General features: G+C 45.1%; 1 protein-coding gene, 1 long non-coding RNA gene and 1 pseudogene across 2 annotated transcripts in view; 1 reads left to right on the top strand and 2 right to left on the bottom strand.

The window, feature by feature from the left end:
• The first annotated feature begins 130 nt into the window (after positions 1–130).
• Positions 131–6,946, top strand: LOC139028459 (uncharacterized). The gene is made up of 3 exons (XR_011480666.1): positions 131–203; positions 6,170–6,232; positions 6,337–6,946. It is a non-coding gene; the product is annotated as an uncharacterized lncRNA (long non-coding RNA).
• LOC111970903 (secretin receptor) overlaps positions 6,920–17,161 on the bottom strand; it is a 22,978-nt gene continuing 12,736 nt past the window's right edge. The window contains exons 10-13 of the mRNA XM_023997650.2: positions 8,167–8,258; positions 7,759–7,897; positions 7,639–7,680; positions 6,920–7,501 (exon numbers count right to left, since the gene is read on the bottom strand). Of these exons, the coding sequence (XP_023853418.1) occupies positions 7,349–7,501; positions 7,639–7,680; positions 7,759–7,897; positions 8,167–8,258 (426 nt within the window). The 3' untranslated portion in view covers positions 6,920–7,348. The remainder of the gene's footprint in view (positions 7,502–7,638; positions 7,681–7,758; positions 7,898–8,166; positions 8,259–17,161) is intronic.
• LOC139028448 (piggyBac transposable element-derived protein 4-like) lies at positions 11,869–14,390 on the bottom strand (annotated as a pseudogene).

The raw sequence follows: 17,161 nt of genomic DNA, 5'->3' as shown, positions 1-17,161 counted from the left end.
GGAGATTGACTGTGGACACATGCTGTCCTCTTGTGGTAGGTATAGGCTATTGCATTTGTCACCTCCCATTTCTTCCGCATTTCCAATGGGATTTGAGATGTCGCAACCTACTCAAAGGTTAAAGGTAAGACGGAATCACGGAAGTGAGCATTTCCACACGTAAGGAGTAGCTAGGGCTTTTTCTGTGGCAGAACATGTCCATGGTAAGCAGATTTTTTTTTTATAAATATGTGCAGTAACTAACCCAAAGTCATCTGTCAAAATGTTACTGATACCTTCCAGGTGTTAATATCTGGATCTATTATGCATTTCTTTAAAAAAATAATTTTTATATTTTTGCAGTTGATCTGTTATGAATCTACTGCATGTAGATTACATGCTGACCAGACCGGCCACGTCGCGTGCTTGAGCATCGAAAAATAAATTTAGAAAGCCATGTTATTCAATTATTGCACCCACACTGCTCGCGCGCGCCAACGAGCGTCTGCGATACCAAGGGCTAAAATAGAAGTCAATCCTATTTCTGACGCAGATCGCGCTGAAAGTCCTGCCTCTCCCATCTTCTCATTGGTTTATAGAAGCAGGTACCCACGTGCCATCTCCTCATTGGTTATACACACGTGGGTGATTGAAAGACAAACTGTTTTTCCGGTTGTCGTGGCAATACTATGAAAGTTTAGATGCCAATCACCATATAAGTTCAAAGATGAAAAAGCCTAGAAGGAGGAGAGATGACTAGAAACGATTCGGTTGGCCATTTTATGTGTGGATTAACTGTCGGAGTAGAGGACCTTGTGCTTTTCAGGTAAAATAACAACTCAGCCGGTCACGAGTGCACCTCAGCCACGCTCAAGGTACTGAACGATATCATAACCGCCATCAATAAAAGACAGTACTGTGCAGCCGTCTTCATCGACCTGGCCAAGGCTTTCGACTCTGTCAATCACCGTATTCTTATCGGCAGACTCAATAGCCTTGGTTTTTCTAATGCCTGCCTCGCCTGGTTCACCAACTACTTTGCAGACAGAGTTCAGTGTGTCAAATCGGAGGGCATGTTGTCCGTACCTCTGGCAGTCTCTATGGGGGTACCACAGGGTTCAATTCTCGGGCCGACTCTTTTCTCTGTATATATATCAATGATGTCGCTATTGCTGCGGGCGATTCCCTGATCCACCTCTACGCAGACGACACCATTCTGTATACTTCTGGCCCTTCCTTGAACACTGTGCTAACTAACCTCCAAATGAGCTTCAATGCCATACAACACTCCTTCCGTGGCCTCCAACTGCTCTTAAACACTAGTAAAACCAAATGCATGCTTTTCAACCGTTCGCTGCCAGGGAGGTGACCAAGAACTCGATGGTCACTGAATGAGCTCCAGAGTTCCTCTGTGAAGATTGGAGAACCTTCCAGAAGGACAACCATCTCTGTGGCCAGACTGAAGCCACTCCTCAGTAAAAGGCACATGACAGCCCGCTTGGAGTTTGCCAAAAGGCAAAAATATGGGTGTGCCAAGCTTGTAACGTCATACCCAAGAAGTCTTGAGGCTGTAATCACTGCCAAAGGTGTTTCAACAAAGTACTGAGTAAAGGGTCTGAATACTTATGTAAATGTTTAATTTCCGTTTTTTTATTTTTTTTATGAATTTCTAAACCAATTTTTGCATCGTCATTATGGGGTACTGTGTGTAGATTGAGGAAAAGCAACAATTGAATCCATTTTAGAATAAGGCTGTAATGTAACAATGTCAAGGGGTCTGAATGCTTTCTGAATGCATTGTACTTACAACTTCTTATGAGTATTGCCAGGAGTTTTGTGGCACTGTGCTTTTACCAATATTTCCAGCATTGTTCACTAGTGCTGCTGCAGGTAGGAAATGTTCTGTAATTGACACAAGCGGTCTCCACTTAATCAATCTATGTCTCATTGGCGCGGGGATCGCTTAAGCCAGGGGAGGCGTAGCTCTGAATCACACAAAGCCTATTATTTGGCAGGGAATACTATTTGTACACCTCACTTTTCTCAAACTGATCCTCCAACGCACTCAGAAGTTGTAGCAATTTTTTTTTATTAAGGGCAGTTAAAGGGGACAGTCAATGAGACCAACCATGAAAGTACACTGCTCAAAAAAATAAAGGGAACACTTAAACAACACAATGTAACTCCAAGTCAATCACACTTCTGTGAAATTAAACTGTCCACTTAGGAAGCAACACTGATTGACAATAAATTTCACATGCTGTTGTGCAAATGGAATAGACAAAAGGTGGAAATTATAGGCAATTAGCAAGACACCCCCAATAAAGGAGTGGTTCTGCAGGTGGTGACCACAGACCACTTCTCAGTTCCTATGCTTCCTGGCTGATGTTTTGGTCACTTTTGAATGCTGGCGGTGCTTTCACTCTAGTGGTAGCATGAGACGGAGTCTACAACCCACACAAGTGGCTCAGGTAGTGCAGCTCATCCAGGATGGCACATCAATGCGAGCTGTGGCAAGAAGGTTTGCTGTGTCTGTCAGCGTAGTGTCCAGAGCATGGAGGCGCTACCAGCAGACAGGCCAGTACATCAGGAGACGTGGAGGAGGCCGTAGGAGGGCAACAACCCAGCAGCAGGACTGCTACCTCCGCCTTTGTACAAGGAGGAGCACTGCCAGAGCCCTGCAAAATGACCTCCAGCAGGCCACAAATGTGCATGTGTCAGCATATGGTCTCACAAGGGGTCTGAGGATTTCATCTCGGTACCTAATGGCAGTCAGGCTACCTCTGGCGAGCACATGGAGGGTTGTGCGGCCCCACAAAGAAATGCCACCCCACACCATGACTGACCTACCGCCAAACCGGTCATGCTGGAGGATGTTGCAGGCAGCAGAACGTTCTCCACGGCGTCTCCAGACTCTGTCACGTCTGTCACATGTGCTCATGTGCTCAGTGTGAACCTGCTTTCATCTGTGAAGAGCACAGGGCGCCAGTGGCGAATTTGCCAATCTTGGTGTTCTCTGGCAAATGCCAAACGTCCTGCACGGTGTTGGGCTGTAAGCACAACCCCCACCTGTGGACGTCGGGCCCTCATACCACCCTCATGGAGTCTGTTTCTGACGTTTGAGCAGACACATGCACATTTGTGGCCTGCTGGAGGTCATTTTGCAGGGCTCTGGCAGTGCTCCTCCTTGCACAAAGGCGGAGGTAGCGGTCCTGCTGCTGGGTTGTTGCCCTCCTACGGCCTCCTCCACTTCTTGCCACAGCTCGCATTGATGTGCCATCCTGGATGAGCTGCACTACCTGAGCCACTTGTGTGGGTTGTAGACTCCGTCTCATGCTACCACTAGAGTGAAAGCACCGCCAGCATTCAAAAGTGACCAAAACATCAGCCAGGAAGCATAGGAACTGAGAAGTGGTCTGTGGTCACCACCTGCAGAACCACTCCTTTATTGGGGGTGTCTTGCTAATTGCCTATAATTTCCACCTTTTGTCTATTCCATTTGCACAACAGCATGTGAAATTTATTGTCAATCAGTGTTGCTTCCTAAGTGGACAGTTTGATTTCACAGAAGTGTGATTGACTTGGAGTTACATTGTGTTGTTTAAGTGTTCCCTTTATTTTTTTGAGCAGTGTATATTGAAGTGAATTTGGCGAGTAGCCCCGACCAGGACTCGAACCCGGATCCATCGACTGTCAAGCCAACACCTTAACTGTACACCAAGAGGTTTGTACTTCTTGGCGTAACGGTTCATGTGTTGGTTTGACAATCACAGCTTTAAGTCTTGGTTGGGGCTACCCCCGAAGTTTGCTACAACATATAGTACTTCCGTGGTTGGTTTCATTGACTCTCCCCTTAAACTGCCCCTAATTGACAACTTTGGAGTCCATTGGGGAGGATCAGTTTGAGCAAAGTGATGTTTAGAATCACTGATCTACAAACAGTATTCCTTGCCAAATAATAGATTTTGTGCGATTTAAGATTGGCTGAGCTACGCATCCCCTGACTTAGGCAATGCCCATGCCAAACACACAACTGGATAGGGATTCATTGGAGACAGCTTGTGTCAGTTACAGAACATTTCCTAGGATTTCCTACCTACAGCAGAGCTAGTGGATGATGCAGGAAATACCAATAAAAGTAGTGCCTCAGTTCCCCAACTTCTGACCCTACTTTTAAGCAGGTATCAGCCTTTATAGTGTCTTATTACAAGGCGTATAATTTTGCCTCTATATGCATTTCTCAAGAGTTACAAAATGTATTGACTTATCAATTGTTTAGCTGCCTTTTGTCTGTAAGTAAACTGTTTCAAACCATTCAGGGATTGATATTAAGGGTTGCCCTATTGCCTGCGGCAAGTGACCTGAAGAGTTGCACCAGTTAAGCATGCTCTGAGGTTGCCCCTTTGGGCAGGTGATTTAAAAAAGTGAAAACAACCAAATTGCAAATATTTCCAGTAAGCCTGAAACTGATCTTTGTGAAAGATAGACAACGTATAGCAGTCAGCCTGCTCTGAGAATTTATTTACTGATAACAACCGAAATACAAAGAATTTCCAGGACTTGTTTTTCAGATTCCTCCCCTGTATGTGAAAGGCAGGCAATATGTGGCACTTCTGCATGTAAATATACTGAACTAAAAGTATAAACACAGCATGTAAAGTGTTGGCTTCATGAGCTGAAATAAAAGATCAGAGAAATGTTCCAAATGCACAAAGTGTATTTATCCCAAATGTGTTTACATCCCTGTTAGTGAGCATTTCTCCTTTGCCAAGATAATCCATCCCCCTGACAGGTGTGGCATATCAAGAAGCTGAGTAAACAGCATGATCATTACACAGGTGCACCTTGTGCTTGGGGACAAAAGGCCACTAAAATGTGCAGTTTTGTTCCTCCAGGTTTTTACTGAATGTGCAATTGGCATGATGACTGCAGGAATGTACACCAGAGATGTTGCCAGAATTGAATCTTCATTTCTCTACCATAAGCCATCTCCAACGTTGTTTTAGGGAATTTAGCAGTACGTCCAACTGGCCTCACAACCGCAGACCACGTGTAACCACGCCAGCCCAGGAATTCCACATCTGGCTTCTTCACAAGCTGGATGGTCTGAGACGAGCCACCTGGACAGCTGATGAAACTGTAGGTTTGCACAACCGAATAATTTCTGCACAAACTGTCAGAAACCTTCCCAGGGAAGCTCATCTGTGTGCCAGTCGTTCTCAGGGTCTTGACCTAACTCTAGTTTGACGTGTAACCGACTTCAGTAGGCAAAAGCTCACCTTCGATGGACACTGGAGAAGTGTGCTCTTCACGTATGAATCCCGGTTTCATCTGTACTAAGCAGAGAGCATGTGTAGGTGAGCGGTTTGCTGATGTCAACGTTGTGAGTAGAGTGCCAAATTGTGGGATTATGGTATGGGCAGGAATAAGCTACGGACAACGAACACAATTGCATTTTACCAATGGCAATTTGAATGCAGTGATACCGTGACGATATCCTGAGAGCCATTGTCGTGCCATTTGTCCGCCGTCATCACCTCATGTTTCAGCAACATAATGCACGGCCCCATGTTGCAAGGATCTGTACACAATTTCTGGAAGCTGAAAATGTCCCAGTTCTTCCATGGCCTGCATACTCACCAGACATGTCACCCATTGAGCATGTTTGGGATGCTCTGGATCGACGTGGACGACAGCGTGTTCCAGTTCCCGCCATAATACAGGAACTTTGCACCGCCATTAAAGACAAGTCGGATAACAATCCACAATCAACTGCCTGATCAACTATATGGGAAGGAGATGTCAGGCTGCATGAGGCAAATGGTCAGACCAGATACTGACTGGTTTTCTGATCCACGCCCTACTTTTTTTTTTTTAAGGTATCTGTAACCAATAGATGTATATCTGTATTCCCAGTCAWGTGAAATCCATAGATTGGGGCCTAATTTATTTATTTTCAATTGACTGATTTCCTTTTTATATGAACTGAACAAGTTGTTGCTTTTTAAATTTTTATCCAGTGTAGCTTATTTTTACATTAACAGGCAAGTGATCATAATCTTCGGGTAACCAAAAAATACTCCTGACTTGTCCGATGGGCAAGTGTCTTTCAGACTGCCAATACCTGCCAGTTAAAGCAATATTTTTTTGTTGTAAGAGAACTTTTAAGATGTATGCATTGTGTCCACAGAGCATCCGGGAATATCAGACTTCCAAGGAAAATCTAAATGGGATGGTTGGAAAGCACAGGAAGGTAAGTATTTTTGGACAATGTATTATTCTGCTTTTCCACTCTCTCGCTGTTTTGAATGTGACACAAATCTTCAATGTGTCCTGTTTCTATTTTCAATCCAATAGGAAAGTCCAAAGAAGATGCCATAAAATAATACATTGCCTTTGTGGAAGAAATGAAAGTAACGTATCCAATGTAGAGGTTCTTTAYGACATTAGTGCACATTTTTTCTTAGAACCATTTTATAATTAAGCAATAAGGCCTGAGGGGGTGTGGTATTATGGCCTCCGCTTTGCGTTGTGCCTAAGAACAGCCCTTGACCAATATACCATGGCTATATACCACAAATCCCAGAGGTGCCTTATTGCTATTATAAACTGGTTACCAATGTAAACATTACAGTAAAAATAAATGTTTTGTCATATCCGTGGTATAAGATCTGATATACCATGGCTGTCAGCTGATCAGGACTCGAACCACACAGTTTATAATGAACAAGAAGAAAAGAGACCAAATCTGAGATTTTACATGGGTAAAGTGTTTAGAGACAACCAAGATGACTGGTCTAACAAACTCTCACCAGCAATTTGTTTATCCTGTTGAAAATGTGCAGCCCTTGATCCCTCTGATTTATTTCAGAAAATGTCAATTTTTTTAGAATGGTGCAAAAGAACAGTAAATTATGTTTCTTAAAATATCTGTCTTCCAAATATAATAAAAAGTGAGAATTTTCAATCATGTCGATAAATTCTCTGGACAAAAGGCTGGTCATAACCAGACCTCTTTCCAGGATTTCTCTTTCACATGATGATGAAGAGCTGAGTCCTACTTCCCCTTTTTGAATATGTTCTTGTTTCTTAGGATTTCCACTGAACCCAAATGTCCTAGATCTTCAGGCCTGGTCCACTGTCCATAGTCCTAGAAATGTTGCTTGAGGGAATGACAAAAATCACAGTACAGTGCTGTTTCCCATGCCCTGTCCAAGTCTTCAAGAGTGGCCAAGTGATTCTGTGGACCATTCCTCAAGTTCAAGAAAGTTCTAGAACTTAAGTTCCCTTGATGTCTTGAGAGTCATCTGTATAAGTGTTTTTAACCGGTATGTCTAGATCTCCAGTGATTGGAGGGGGGGGTCTAAGATCATGCCAGGCTGGCCGGTCCGGAACAGGGAAGCAAGGAGACCTGGGTAAGAGGAGAGACACTTTGGCTCATGGAACCATGCTGTCTGGGCTCCTCGTATAGATGCTGCTTCAGCCTCCACCGGCGCCATCTCCTCTGTACCTCGTACTGTACCTGTGTTTGGAGGGGATGGGGATGGTGTATCATCGAGCACTAGTTAATCAGGGCTGCTGTCTAATATTAGCAATTGCACATTTATACCACTTATTTCAACTTGCATAATAGTTTTGAGAAATGGGCAGAAAACCTACCTCCCCATTTAGAAAACAGTAAAGAACAGCAACTCCAAAGCCCTGGAAAGGAAGAAAGGTGAATTTAGACATCAAATAGTATTCCCGCAAAGTAAAAAAAGAAAAGTCAGTGAAAATTACCTGTGTTGATGCAAGAGCCAGCTCAACAAAGGTCCATATTTTGTAAGTTAAACCACTGACTTTGATGGGTAAGAAGGCAAAGAGGATGTAGTACACACCAAAGAGGGTCACCAAAAGAAAAGTCGATTTGGTAAGTCTCCTGAAAATATCCAAGGAAAATATGCAATTTTACAATACACAAAAGACACGAATCAATACTGTACACAAGTTGAGAGATTCCATTAGTTTGCCATTGTGCTGGTCTTTCAGGTTTGACTGGGCAACGCTTACAGAAAGTTAGCACAGGTACTATAACACTGTTGTAAGCAATTAAGTAGTTAAGTAATTAAGTTTATTATTTTAGCCTACAAAATAAACATCCTTGAAATGCTTTGGTAATGGTACAGTATGGTCATGTTGACAACTCACTTGTATTGGCTGAATTCATTTCCATGCATGTCTGGCATCCGCAGTTTCCCCACCAGAATTCTTAAGATGCTCAGAAAAAATACCAAATTAATCTGCAATGAAATGGCAACAAATGATTACCGTAGGGAGTAAAAGTAATATTTACATTCTCAGTTATATAAAAAAACTAATTGTATGTCACATACGCCGGATACAATGGTGGAGACTAACAGTGACAATGCTTGCTTATGAGCCCTTTCCAACAATGTAGTAAAGAAATACAAGAATGAAGCTAAAGTGCATTCGGAAAGTATTCAGAACCCTTGACTTTTTCCACATTTTGTTTATGTTACAGCCTTACTCAAATTGATTACATGTATTTCTTTCCCCCTCATTAATCTACACCCCATAATGACAAAGCAAAAACAGGTTTTTAGAAAGTGTATTTTTTTAAATACATATCACATTTAAATAAGTATTCAGACCCTTTACTCAGTACTGTGTTGAAGCACCTTTTGGCAGAAATTACAGCCACAAGTCTTCTAGGGTATGACACGACAAGCTTGGCACATCTATATTTGGGGAGTTTCTCCCATTCTTCTCTGCAGATACTCCTGCGTTGTCTTGGCTGTGTGCTTAGGGTCGTTGGCGAAGGTTCACCTTCCAACAGGACAATGTCTGAGGTCCTGAGCAGGTTGTCATCAAGGATCTCTCTGTACTTTGCTTCGTTCATCTTTCCCTTGATCCTGACTAGTCTCCCAGTCGCGGCCGCTGAAAAACATCCCCACAGCATGATGCTGCCACCACAATGCTTCACCGTAGAGATGTTGCCAGGTTTCCTTCAGACGTGACGATTGGCATTCAGGCCAAGGAGGTCAATCTTGGTTTCATCAGAACAGAGAATCTTGTTTCTCATGGTCTGAGTCCTTTAGGTGCCTTTTGGCAAACTCCAAGCAGGCTGTCATGTGCTTTTTACTTATGGCCACTATACCATAAAGGCCTGATTGGTGGAGTGATGGTTGTCCTTCTGGGAGTTTCTCCCATCTCCACAGTTCTGTCAGTGACAATCGGGTTCTTGGTCACCTCRCTGACCAAGGCCCTTCTTCCACAATTGCTCAGTTTGGCCGGGAAGCCAGCTCTAGGAAGAGTCTTGGTGGTTCCAAACTTCAATTTAAGAATGATGGAGGCCACTGTGTTTTTGGGGACCTTCAATGCTGCAGACATTTTTTGGTATCCTTCCCCAGATCTGTGACTCGACACAATCGTGTCTCGGAGCATTACGGACAATTCCTTCGACCTCATAGCTTGGTTTTTGCTCTGACGTGCACTGTCAATTGTGGCACCTTATATAGACAGGTGTGTGCGTTTCCAAATCATGTTTTACAAGGCTGTAACATAACAATGTGGAAAAAGTCAAGGTGTCTGAARTTCAGAATGCACTGTAGCAGMGAGTACCAGATCAATGTACAGGGGTATGAGGTACAGTATTTGAGGTAGATATACACATGAAGGCAGGATAAAGTGATTAGGAATCAGGATAGATAATAATAGAAGTCAAATAAAGCACAGAGTAGCAGCATATGAGTGTGTGTTGTCAGTGTGTGTGGTTTTTCTTGTGTACAAAACATTAAGAGCACCTGCTCTTTCCATGACAGACTGACCAGGTGAAAGCTATGATCCCTTATTGATGTCACTTGTTAAATCCTCTCCAATCAGTGTAGATGAAGGGGAGGAGACAATAGATTGTGTATGTGTGCCATTCAGAGGGTGAATGGGCAAGACAAAAGATTTAGGTGCCTTTGGATGTGGAATGGTAGTAGGTGCACCGGTTTGAATGTGTCAAGAAATGCAACACTGATGGGTTTTTCATGCTCAACTGTTTCCTTTGTGTATCAAGAATGGTCCACCACCCAAAGGACATCCAGCCAACTTGACCTAACTGTGGGAATCATTGGAGTCAACGTGGGCCAGCATCTCTGTGGAACGCTATTAATACCTTGTAGTCCATGCCCTGACGAATTGAGGCTGTTCTGAGGGCAAAAAAAGGGAGTGCAACTCAATATTAGGAAAGTGTTCCTAATGTTTTGTGCACTTGGTATGTGTATATACAGTACCAGTCAAAAGTTTGGACACCTACTCAGTCAAGGGTTTTTATTACATTTTTTTACTGTTTTCTACATTGTATAATAATAGTGAAGACATCAAAACTATGAAATAACACATGGAATCATGTTAAACAAATCAAAATGAGATTCTTCAAGGTAGCCTCCCTTTGCCTTGATGACAGCTTTGCACACTCTTGGCATTCTCTCAACCAGCTTCATGAGGTAGTCACCTTGAATGTATTTCAATTAACAGGTGTGCCTTGTTAAAAGTTAGTTTGTGGAATTTCTTTACTTCTTAATGCGTTTGAGCCAATCAGTTGTGTTGTGACATGGTAGGGGTGGTATACAGAAGATAGCCCTATTTGGTAAAAGACCAAGTCCATGTTATGGCAAGAACAGCTCAAATAAACAAAGACAAACGACATTCCATCGTTACTTTAAGACATGAATGTCAGTCAATGCAGAACATTAAGAACTTTGAAAGTTTCTTCAAGTGCAGTRACGAAAACCATCGAGCTCTATGATGAAACTGGCTCTCAAGGACCGCCACAGGAAAGGAAGAACCAGAGTTACCTCTGCTGCAGAGGATAAGTTAACTGCTTCTCAGATTGCAGCCCAAATAAATGCTTCACAGAGTTCAAGTAACGGATACATCTCAACATCAATTGTTCAGAGGACACTGCGAGAATTAGGCCTTCATGGTTGAATTGCTGCAAAGAAACCACTACTAAAGGACACCAATAAGAAGAGACTTGCTTGGGCCAAGAAACACGAGCAATGGACATTAGACCGGTGGAGAATTTAGAATTCAAGGCACACTTAACCAGCATGGCTACCACAGCATTCTGCAGCGATACGGCTCCCATCTGGTTTACACTTAGTGGGACTGTCATTTGTTTTTCAACAGGACAATAACCCAACACAAGGGTTATTTGACCATGAAGGAGAGTGATGAGTGCTGCATCAGATGACTTGGCCTCCACAATCACCCAACCTCAACCCAATTGAGATTGTTGTCCAACTCATCCCAAACCATGTAAAGGAAAAGCAGCCAACAAGTGCTCAGCATATGTGGGAACTCCTAGACTGTTGGAAAGCATTACAGGTGAAGCTGGTTGAGAGAATGCCAAGATTGTGCAAAGCTGTCAAGGCACAGGGTGGCTACTTTGAAGAATCTAAAATATATTTGGATTTGTTTAACACTTTTTTGGTTKCTACACAATTCCATGAGTAATTTCAGGGTTTGATGTCTTTTTGTCAACAATACAGAAAATAGTAAAAATAAAGAAAGGGTTAATTAAATGGTTACCCAGACTATGTATGGCTYTTTAGCAGTCTTATGGCTTGGGGGTAGAAGCTGTCTCGGAGGCTGTTGGTCCTAGAGCTGATGCTCCGGTACCATTTGCCAGACTGTAGCAGAGTGAACAGTGAACCTGGGTGGGTGTCTTTGGCAATTTTTCGGGCATTCCTCTGACACTGCCTGATAGAGGTCCTGGGGCCGGATTCACAAAACATTACTTAGGAAAAAACGTACGTTTCTTAAGCGTAAAAAGAAGAAGTTCGTGAGTGCAATTCCTCAAAATGTTCTTTGGAAATCATAGTTTTCATAACCCTCCGGTTGTCCTCCTATTATGCCTACCACACAGTGTCCCCCCGGGTCACCCTGTCCCATCTTGGCTAAAGGCCCAGTGGGCACAAGTGTGACAGTATGCGTGTGAACAGCCTTTGCAGATGTATTTCTTACACCTGCAGCACGCGGTGTGTGTCTTGGCGTCCTTCTTGGGTGGGCAGAGCTGACACCTCTTCCTCGCCCCTAGCGGGGCGGCTGGGGCGTCAGCGGCGGCCGGGGCAGCGGCTTGCTCCCGGGCTTGCGGACGAGCCTCGGCGGTAGCACTCTGTAGGACTTTGACAAGTGCGGACGCGGCTTCGGTGCGGGGGAGACGCTGCCTTCTTTGGATCAACGGCTTCACAAGTGCCTTTCCGAGCTGCTCCAGGAACACCCTCCTCTTGTTCCGCTTCCCAGGCATCCAGTCGGGCTTGATCTCTCGCCATATGACAAAGGCGTTGTAGGAGGACACGTCGAGGATGTTGTGGAAGATGACCAGGGGCCAGCAGGCGGTCATCCGTCTGCAGCTGTAGGTCCCGACCACCTTGTCTAAGTTGTCCACGCCACCCTTGTTGCAGTTGTAGTCTAGGATGAGGGCCGGCTTCCGGTCGCGGCGATCGCTAACGTCGGCCTCCGCGTGCAGCGTGCTCAGAAGTAACACGTTCTTATTTCTCTTTGCCAGGTAGGACACTAGAGTGGCGGTGGGCGTGAAGGCGAACCTGGAGGACGAGACCCGTCTGCCCTTTGACTGGAGCAGCGCGGGAGGGAGCTCGGGCTTGTTCTTTCACACCGTGCCAACCATGGTGAGGTTCCTCTCGAGGAGCCGCTGCCCAAGTTCGTAGGAGGTGAAGAAATTGTCACACGTGACATTGTGACCGCCCGGCAGTCCCTTGGTCAGATCGAGGACGACGCGTGCGCCCTGGTTCTTCTCGGGGCCTCCGCCGGCCGCCTTACCGGTGTAGACTTGCATCTTCCAAGCGTAGCTGGACTTGGCGTCGTATTTGGCTGGCTTGCTGGGAATGTACTGTCGGAAAGGACAGCGTCCTTTTGGGGAGAGGGAGAGGAGATTAGCAGCGTCATCGTTACTGGCTCACCATTGGGGCGCACTGCGTGTATGTTACACGCCGCCGCCACTACTGCTGATGCTACTACTGCTGATGCTACTACCTCTCTATGCTACACATACATACACAGATACATAGACGGTACCTCTGAACGGGACCAGTTGTTCGTCCACTGTCAGGTCAGGCCCCGGGTTGTAGAGGGCCGGCAGCCGCTCCTCCCACAGGTCCCACACCTCTCTTATGGCCGCCAGTCTGTCGGTGGCGAGTCTCGCGGGTCTCGACTGGCGGTCGTCGAATCGCAGCAGCCTCGAGTACTTGTGAAACACCTTGAGCGGCATGGTGGCGCGGAACACGGTCCTGCCGCTCTCCGCATCCCACAGGCTGGCCGCGGCCTCACCTCGGGACCTTTAGACGCCGGCTAGGATCAGCAGCCCMACGTAGGCGCGCAGGTCGGTGGAGTCCATGGGTCGCCAGCCGTCGCCGTATTTTCTCACCCCCTGCAGATTTGTCATGTCCACAATTATCCTTTCTATTGCCGGTGTGACAAACAGCCGGAAGGTGGACGCGATGTCGAGCGCTCGTGGCGTAGGCCGTGGGGCCCGGCGTCACGGCYGGGCCGGGGTGGCGGATGGCGCGGGGCCGGTCCGGGCCGCGATAGGCCACGGAGGACCATTTGATTTTGCCGTTTTTRGACAGCAACGTCTCCCTTTGGGCTTGGGCGGCTGCCGCCGTGTCCTCTGTCTCGCTCTCGGGCAGCGGCCGTGTCTCCCTCTTGCTCTCCCTCTTCCTCCGAAGAGGAGCACGACCACGAGGCCGAGTCGTCATCCGCATCACGCTTGGGGTTGTATTCCTCACCGTCTTCATCTTCCGAAACGTCCTCCTCTTCGGAATTGCAGTAGTCTTCTTCGTCGACACTGGAGGATATCTGTTCCAGGACCTGAGCCGCGCTGAAACCAGGACTGCGAGGCGTCGTAGGCGGAGGGCTCACGCTCGGCGGGGTCGTATTCCTCGTCGTCGTCGTCCTCCTCCTCATCTTCTTCTTCTTGACAATATTAGTAGCCTCTCTACGGCCGGCTTACTGCTCCTTCGGCCCATCCGGTACGCTTGGCTGGCCTCCCCGTGTGATAGCACCGAGGTCGTGCACTGAGTTCTTGGGGACAAGTGGTGCCAGGGTCACTCTGACCCGGCCCAGACAGAGGGGAACAACAAGAAACACAGGGTCACACTCACCCAGCCCAGACAGGGGTAGGAGGGTTACAACATACACCTTGCTAACGCTGCCAGGGTCACACTGACCCACACAGACACGGGGAAACAACTCGTAACTCTGCCCGGGGTCACTCTGACCCGCCGAGACAACGGGAGGGTTACGAAATATCTTTCCTAAGCAATATCTTTCCTAAGAACTTCGTAAATATCTTACGTGGCGTTGACATTAGTGACAGGCTTATTTACTGGTTTCAAGCACATGTGACAGGGATGYTAGGATTTGGGCACTKTAATAGTTTTGATATTTACATTTTGTTACATTTATTTATCTGCGCTGTCTATTTTTTGTTGTTGGCTCGCGATCCCTTTATGCACAAAAACAAACATTTATTTTCACACATTATAGCCATCAGACTAGCTATATCAAAAACAAAAATGGATAACCTCAATAAGGTTTGGTTGTTCAATACAAAGCTCTATAYAAACTTCAGCAAACAAGAGCTTGAAGTGATGGAGGAATTAGCAGCCAGGAAAAGGTTGCTGTTGGGTACACTCAAACGGCGGGGTCACATCAGAGACCAAAAAGAGAGGATGGGTGAGAGTGGCCGAGTCCGTCTCTGACGTCGGGGGTATGGCAAGGGCCAGTGGCGCCGACGTAAGAAATAGTGGTCCGACACCTAGTCGGCTGCTAAGAAGAAGGTGTTGTCCATGATAGAGATGTTGCCAACTTAGCAACTTTGTCGCTACATTTAGCCAGTATTCAGATCCCTCTAGCGACACATTTTCCCCAAAAATTGGCTAGCGACAAATCTAGCAACTTTTCTGGTGTTATTGCAGACTCTGACGTGAAAGCACGTATTGTTCTTACTCATCTCAATGAGCAGCGGGTGCTGCCTAAGTGGACCATAAGGTTAAAAACCAAACCAAATTAAGAAAACTAAACTAAAAAATAAAAATACTAAGTCTAAGTAACTACCGCCAGTGTGTCTCTTTTGGGTCACTTTTGCCGGTCCCAAGCCCGGATAAAGGAGGAGGGTTGGAATTGTGACAAAAAAAACTACAAGAATCGACAGAAGAAAGTTATTTAGTAGTTCTAAACATATTTAGGGTGATTTTTTACTCACTTTGTCTCTCCCATGACGTTATTCCACTCTCCTACAGCGTCCATCAGAATTACAGGCACATGTACAATTATGCAAATTAGGTGTTGATGTCATTTAGCGTATTTAGGACAGCCAATAGCTACTTTCCCTACTGAGGAGTTGGCAACACTGGATAGGAGAGACGGTAGTAGAGGGACTGCGCAACCGGTTAGTTAGGTAGCTACGTTAGCTAGCTAACACGTAACGACATTATAGCCAACATAGCTAACAACGTTAACGTTAGCTAAGTTAGACAAGTTCTTCTTTGCAAATTGACAAGCTAACGCTAGCTATGTAACACTTCTAGAATATTGTAATATATTATTAATTAGCTAGCTAGATAATGCACATTTAATTAGTTTTCTTGCTGTATTTAAATGTCTGGTACTCAACTGTGCCGGGGGCAGTGGCGCAAGAAAACGTCGATGGTTACAAAAGTATCCATTCGTCACAAGACAAGGGTTTAGCTGTTCTAAAGCTAAGTACATTTCCAAGAAGAAATCCTAAAACATTATTTTCAAGAATCCCATTTCTTCTTAACTTTTTTATTAGGAAGAAACATAGGATAATATTTACATTTCCAATAACTTTGAGGAATAGCAACTTTGCTTAACTTTCTTAAGTCTATAGTTAAGGAAATAAATGGCAGTTAAGACATTTCTTCTTAAAACCTGTTACAGCTACATACGGTGAAATTGCAGAGCGCGAAATTCTAATTAAATTAGAAATATTTAACTTTCATAAAATCACAAGTGCAATACACCAAAATAAAGCTTAACTTCTTGTTAATCCAGCAACCGTGTCAGATTTCAAAAAGGCTTTACGGCGAAAGCAAACCATGCGATTATCTGAGGACAGCACCCCACCATACAAACACATGAAAATCATATTTCAACCAAGCAGGTGCGACACCAAAGTCAGAAATAACGATATAATGCATGCCTTACCTTTGAAGATCTTCTTCTGTGACACTTGTGGGGTTTTGCTAGGCTTAGTGTGCTAAAATAACTATAAACTAGAAGGATTTTACATTAATTAAAGTTTAAGCTACTGACTCATGTAGGCCTGACAATTTGTCTTTGTTCTCAGGAGTAACAAGTTCTCATAGCCTAACCATGGGGCCACAGCCTGAAAGAATGTGTTTTGTATGCAACATTGTACAAGGGCATAAGATATGAACAGCAGTGTGAAATGTGTGTGCGCTGTACTGTGTGACCGAAACTGTGCTAATCTTAGAGAGGCACAGGAGGGGTGTAGAGGGAGGGGGGTGAATCAGGAGACTGCTGACTATGGTGTACAATAGACAATAATAGATAAACGATACACACGAAGATCTGTGAGGTTCTGAATTATGCACTATAACCCAATACTATAACACATGTGATTGAATATTAGCAACTGTTGTCCTGGGAGCCTGGGTGTCTGTGTGCGTGTGCTGGAAGTAACAGTTAGCCCCAGATAAGTGTGCTGGGAAGCTGTGGTTAGCCTTGAGCGAGAACAGTGGGCTTTGTATACAGGTGCGAATAGCGCAGACAATATTGCAGAGCTGTCTGACCTCAGTCTTTGGGGTGAGGGAGCGTAATCTACACAGCAACAGCGTCGGGACATCACATGCGCTAAGGGGCCAGGACTGGCTTAAAGCGCCAACACCAACGATAGGCTGGGTGAGTCTAAACCACGCCCAGTCTCTACTCTGACAGGCCGGCTCGGAAGTGGGAACTAATCTCTGTCATGAGTATATTATCATATCTTTGTCAGGAACAAGTGTCTTCTCTGTTTTCATCCTGCGTGATGTTACAGTGAACCCGTATATACGGAAATTGTATTTGCCATTTATTAACTTTTGAATTAAACAATTATTTTAATCAAGTTCAGTTGTGTTATTGTTCC

The sequence above is a fragment of the Salvelinus sp. IW2-2015 genome, linkage group LG12 (assembly GCF_002910315.2).
Source record: "Salvelinus sp. IW2-2015 linkage group LG12, ASM291031v2, whole genome shotgun sequence".
In the NCBI taxonomy this organism is placed as follows: domain Eukaryota; kingdom Metazoa; phylum Chordata; class Actinopteri; order Salmoniformes; family Salmonidae; genus Salvelinus; species Salvelinus sp. IW2-2015.
This window is presented reverse-complemented; position numbering and strand designations above follow the sequence as displayed.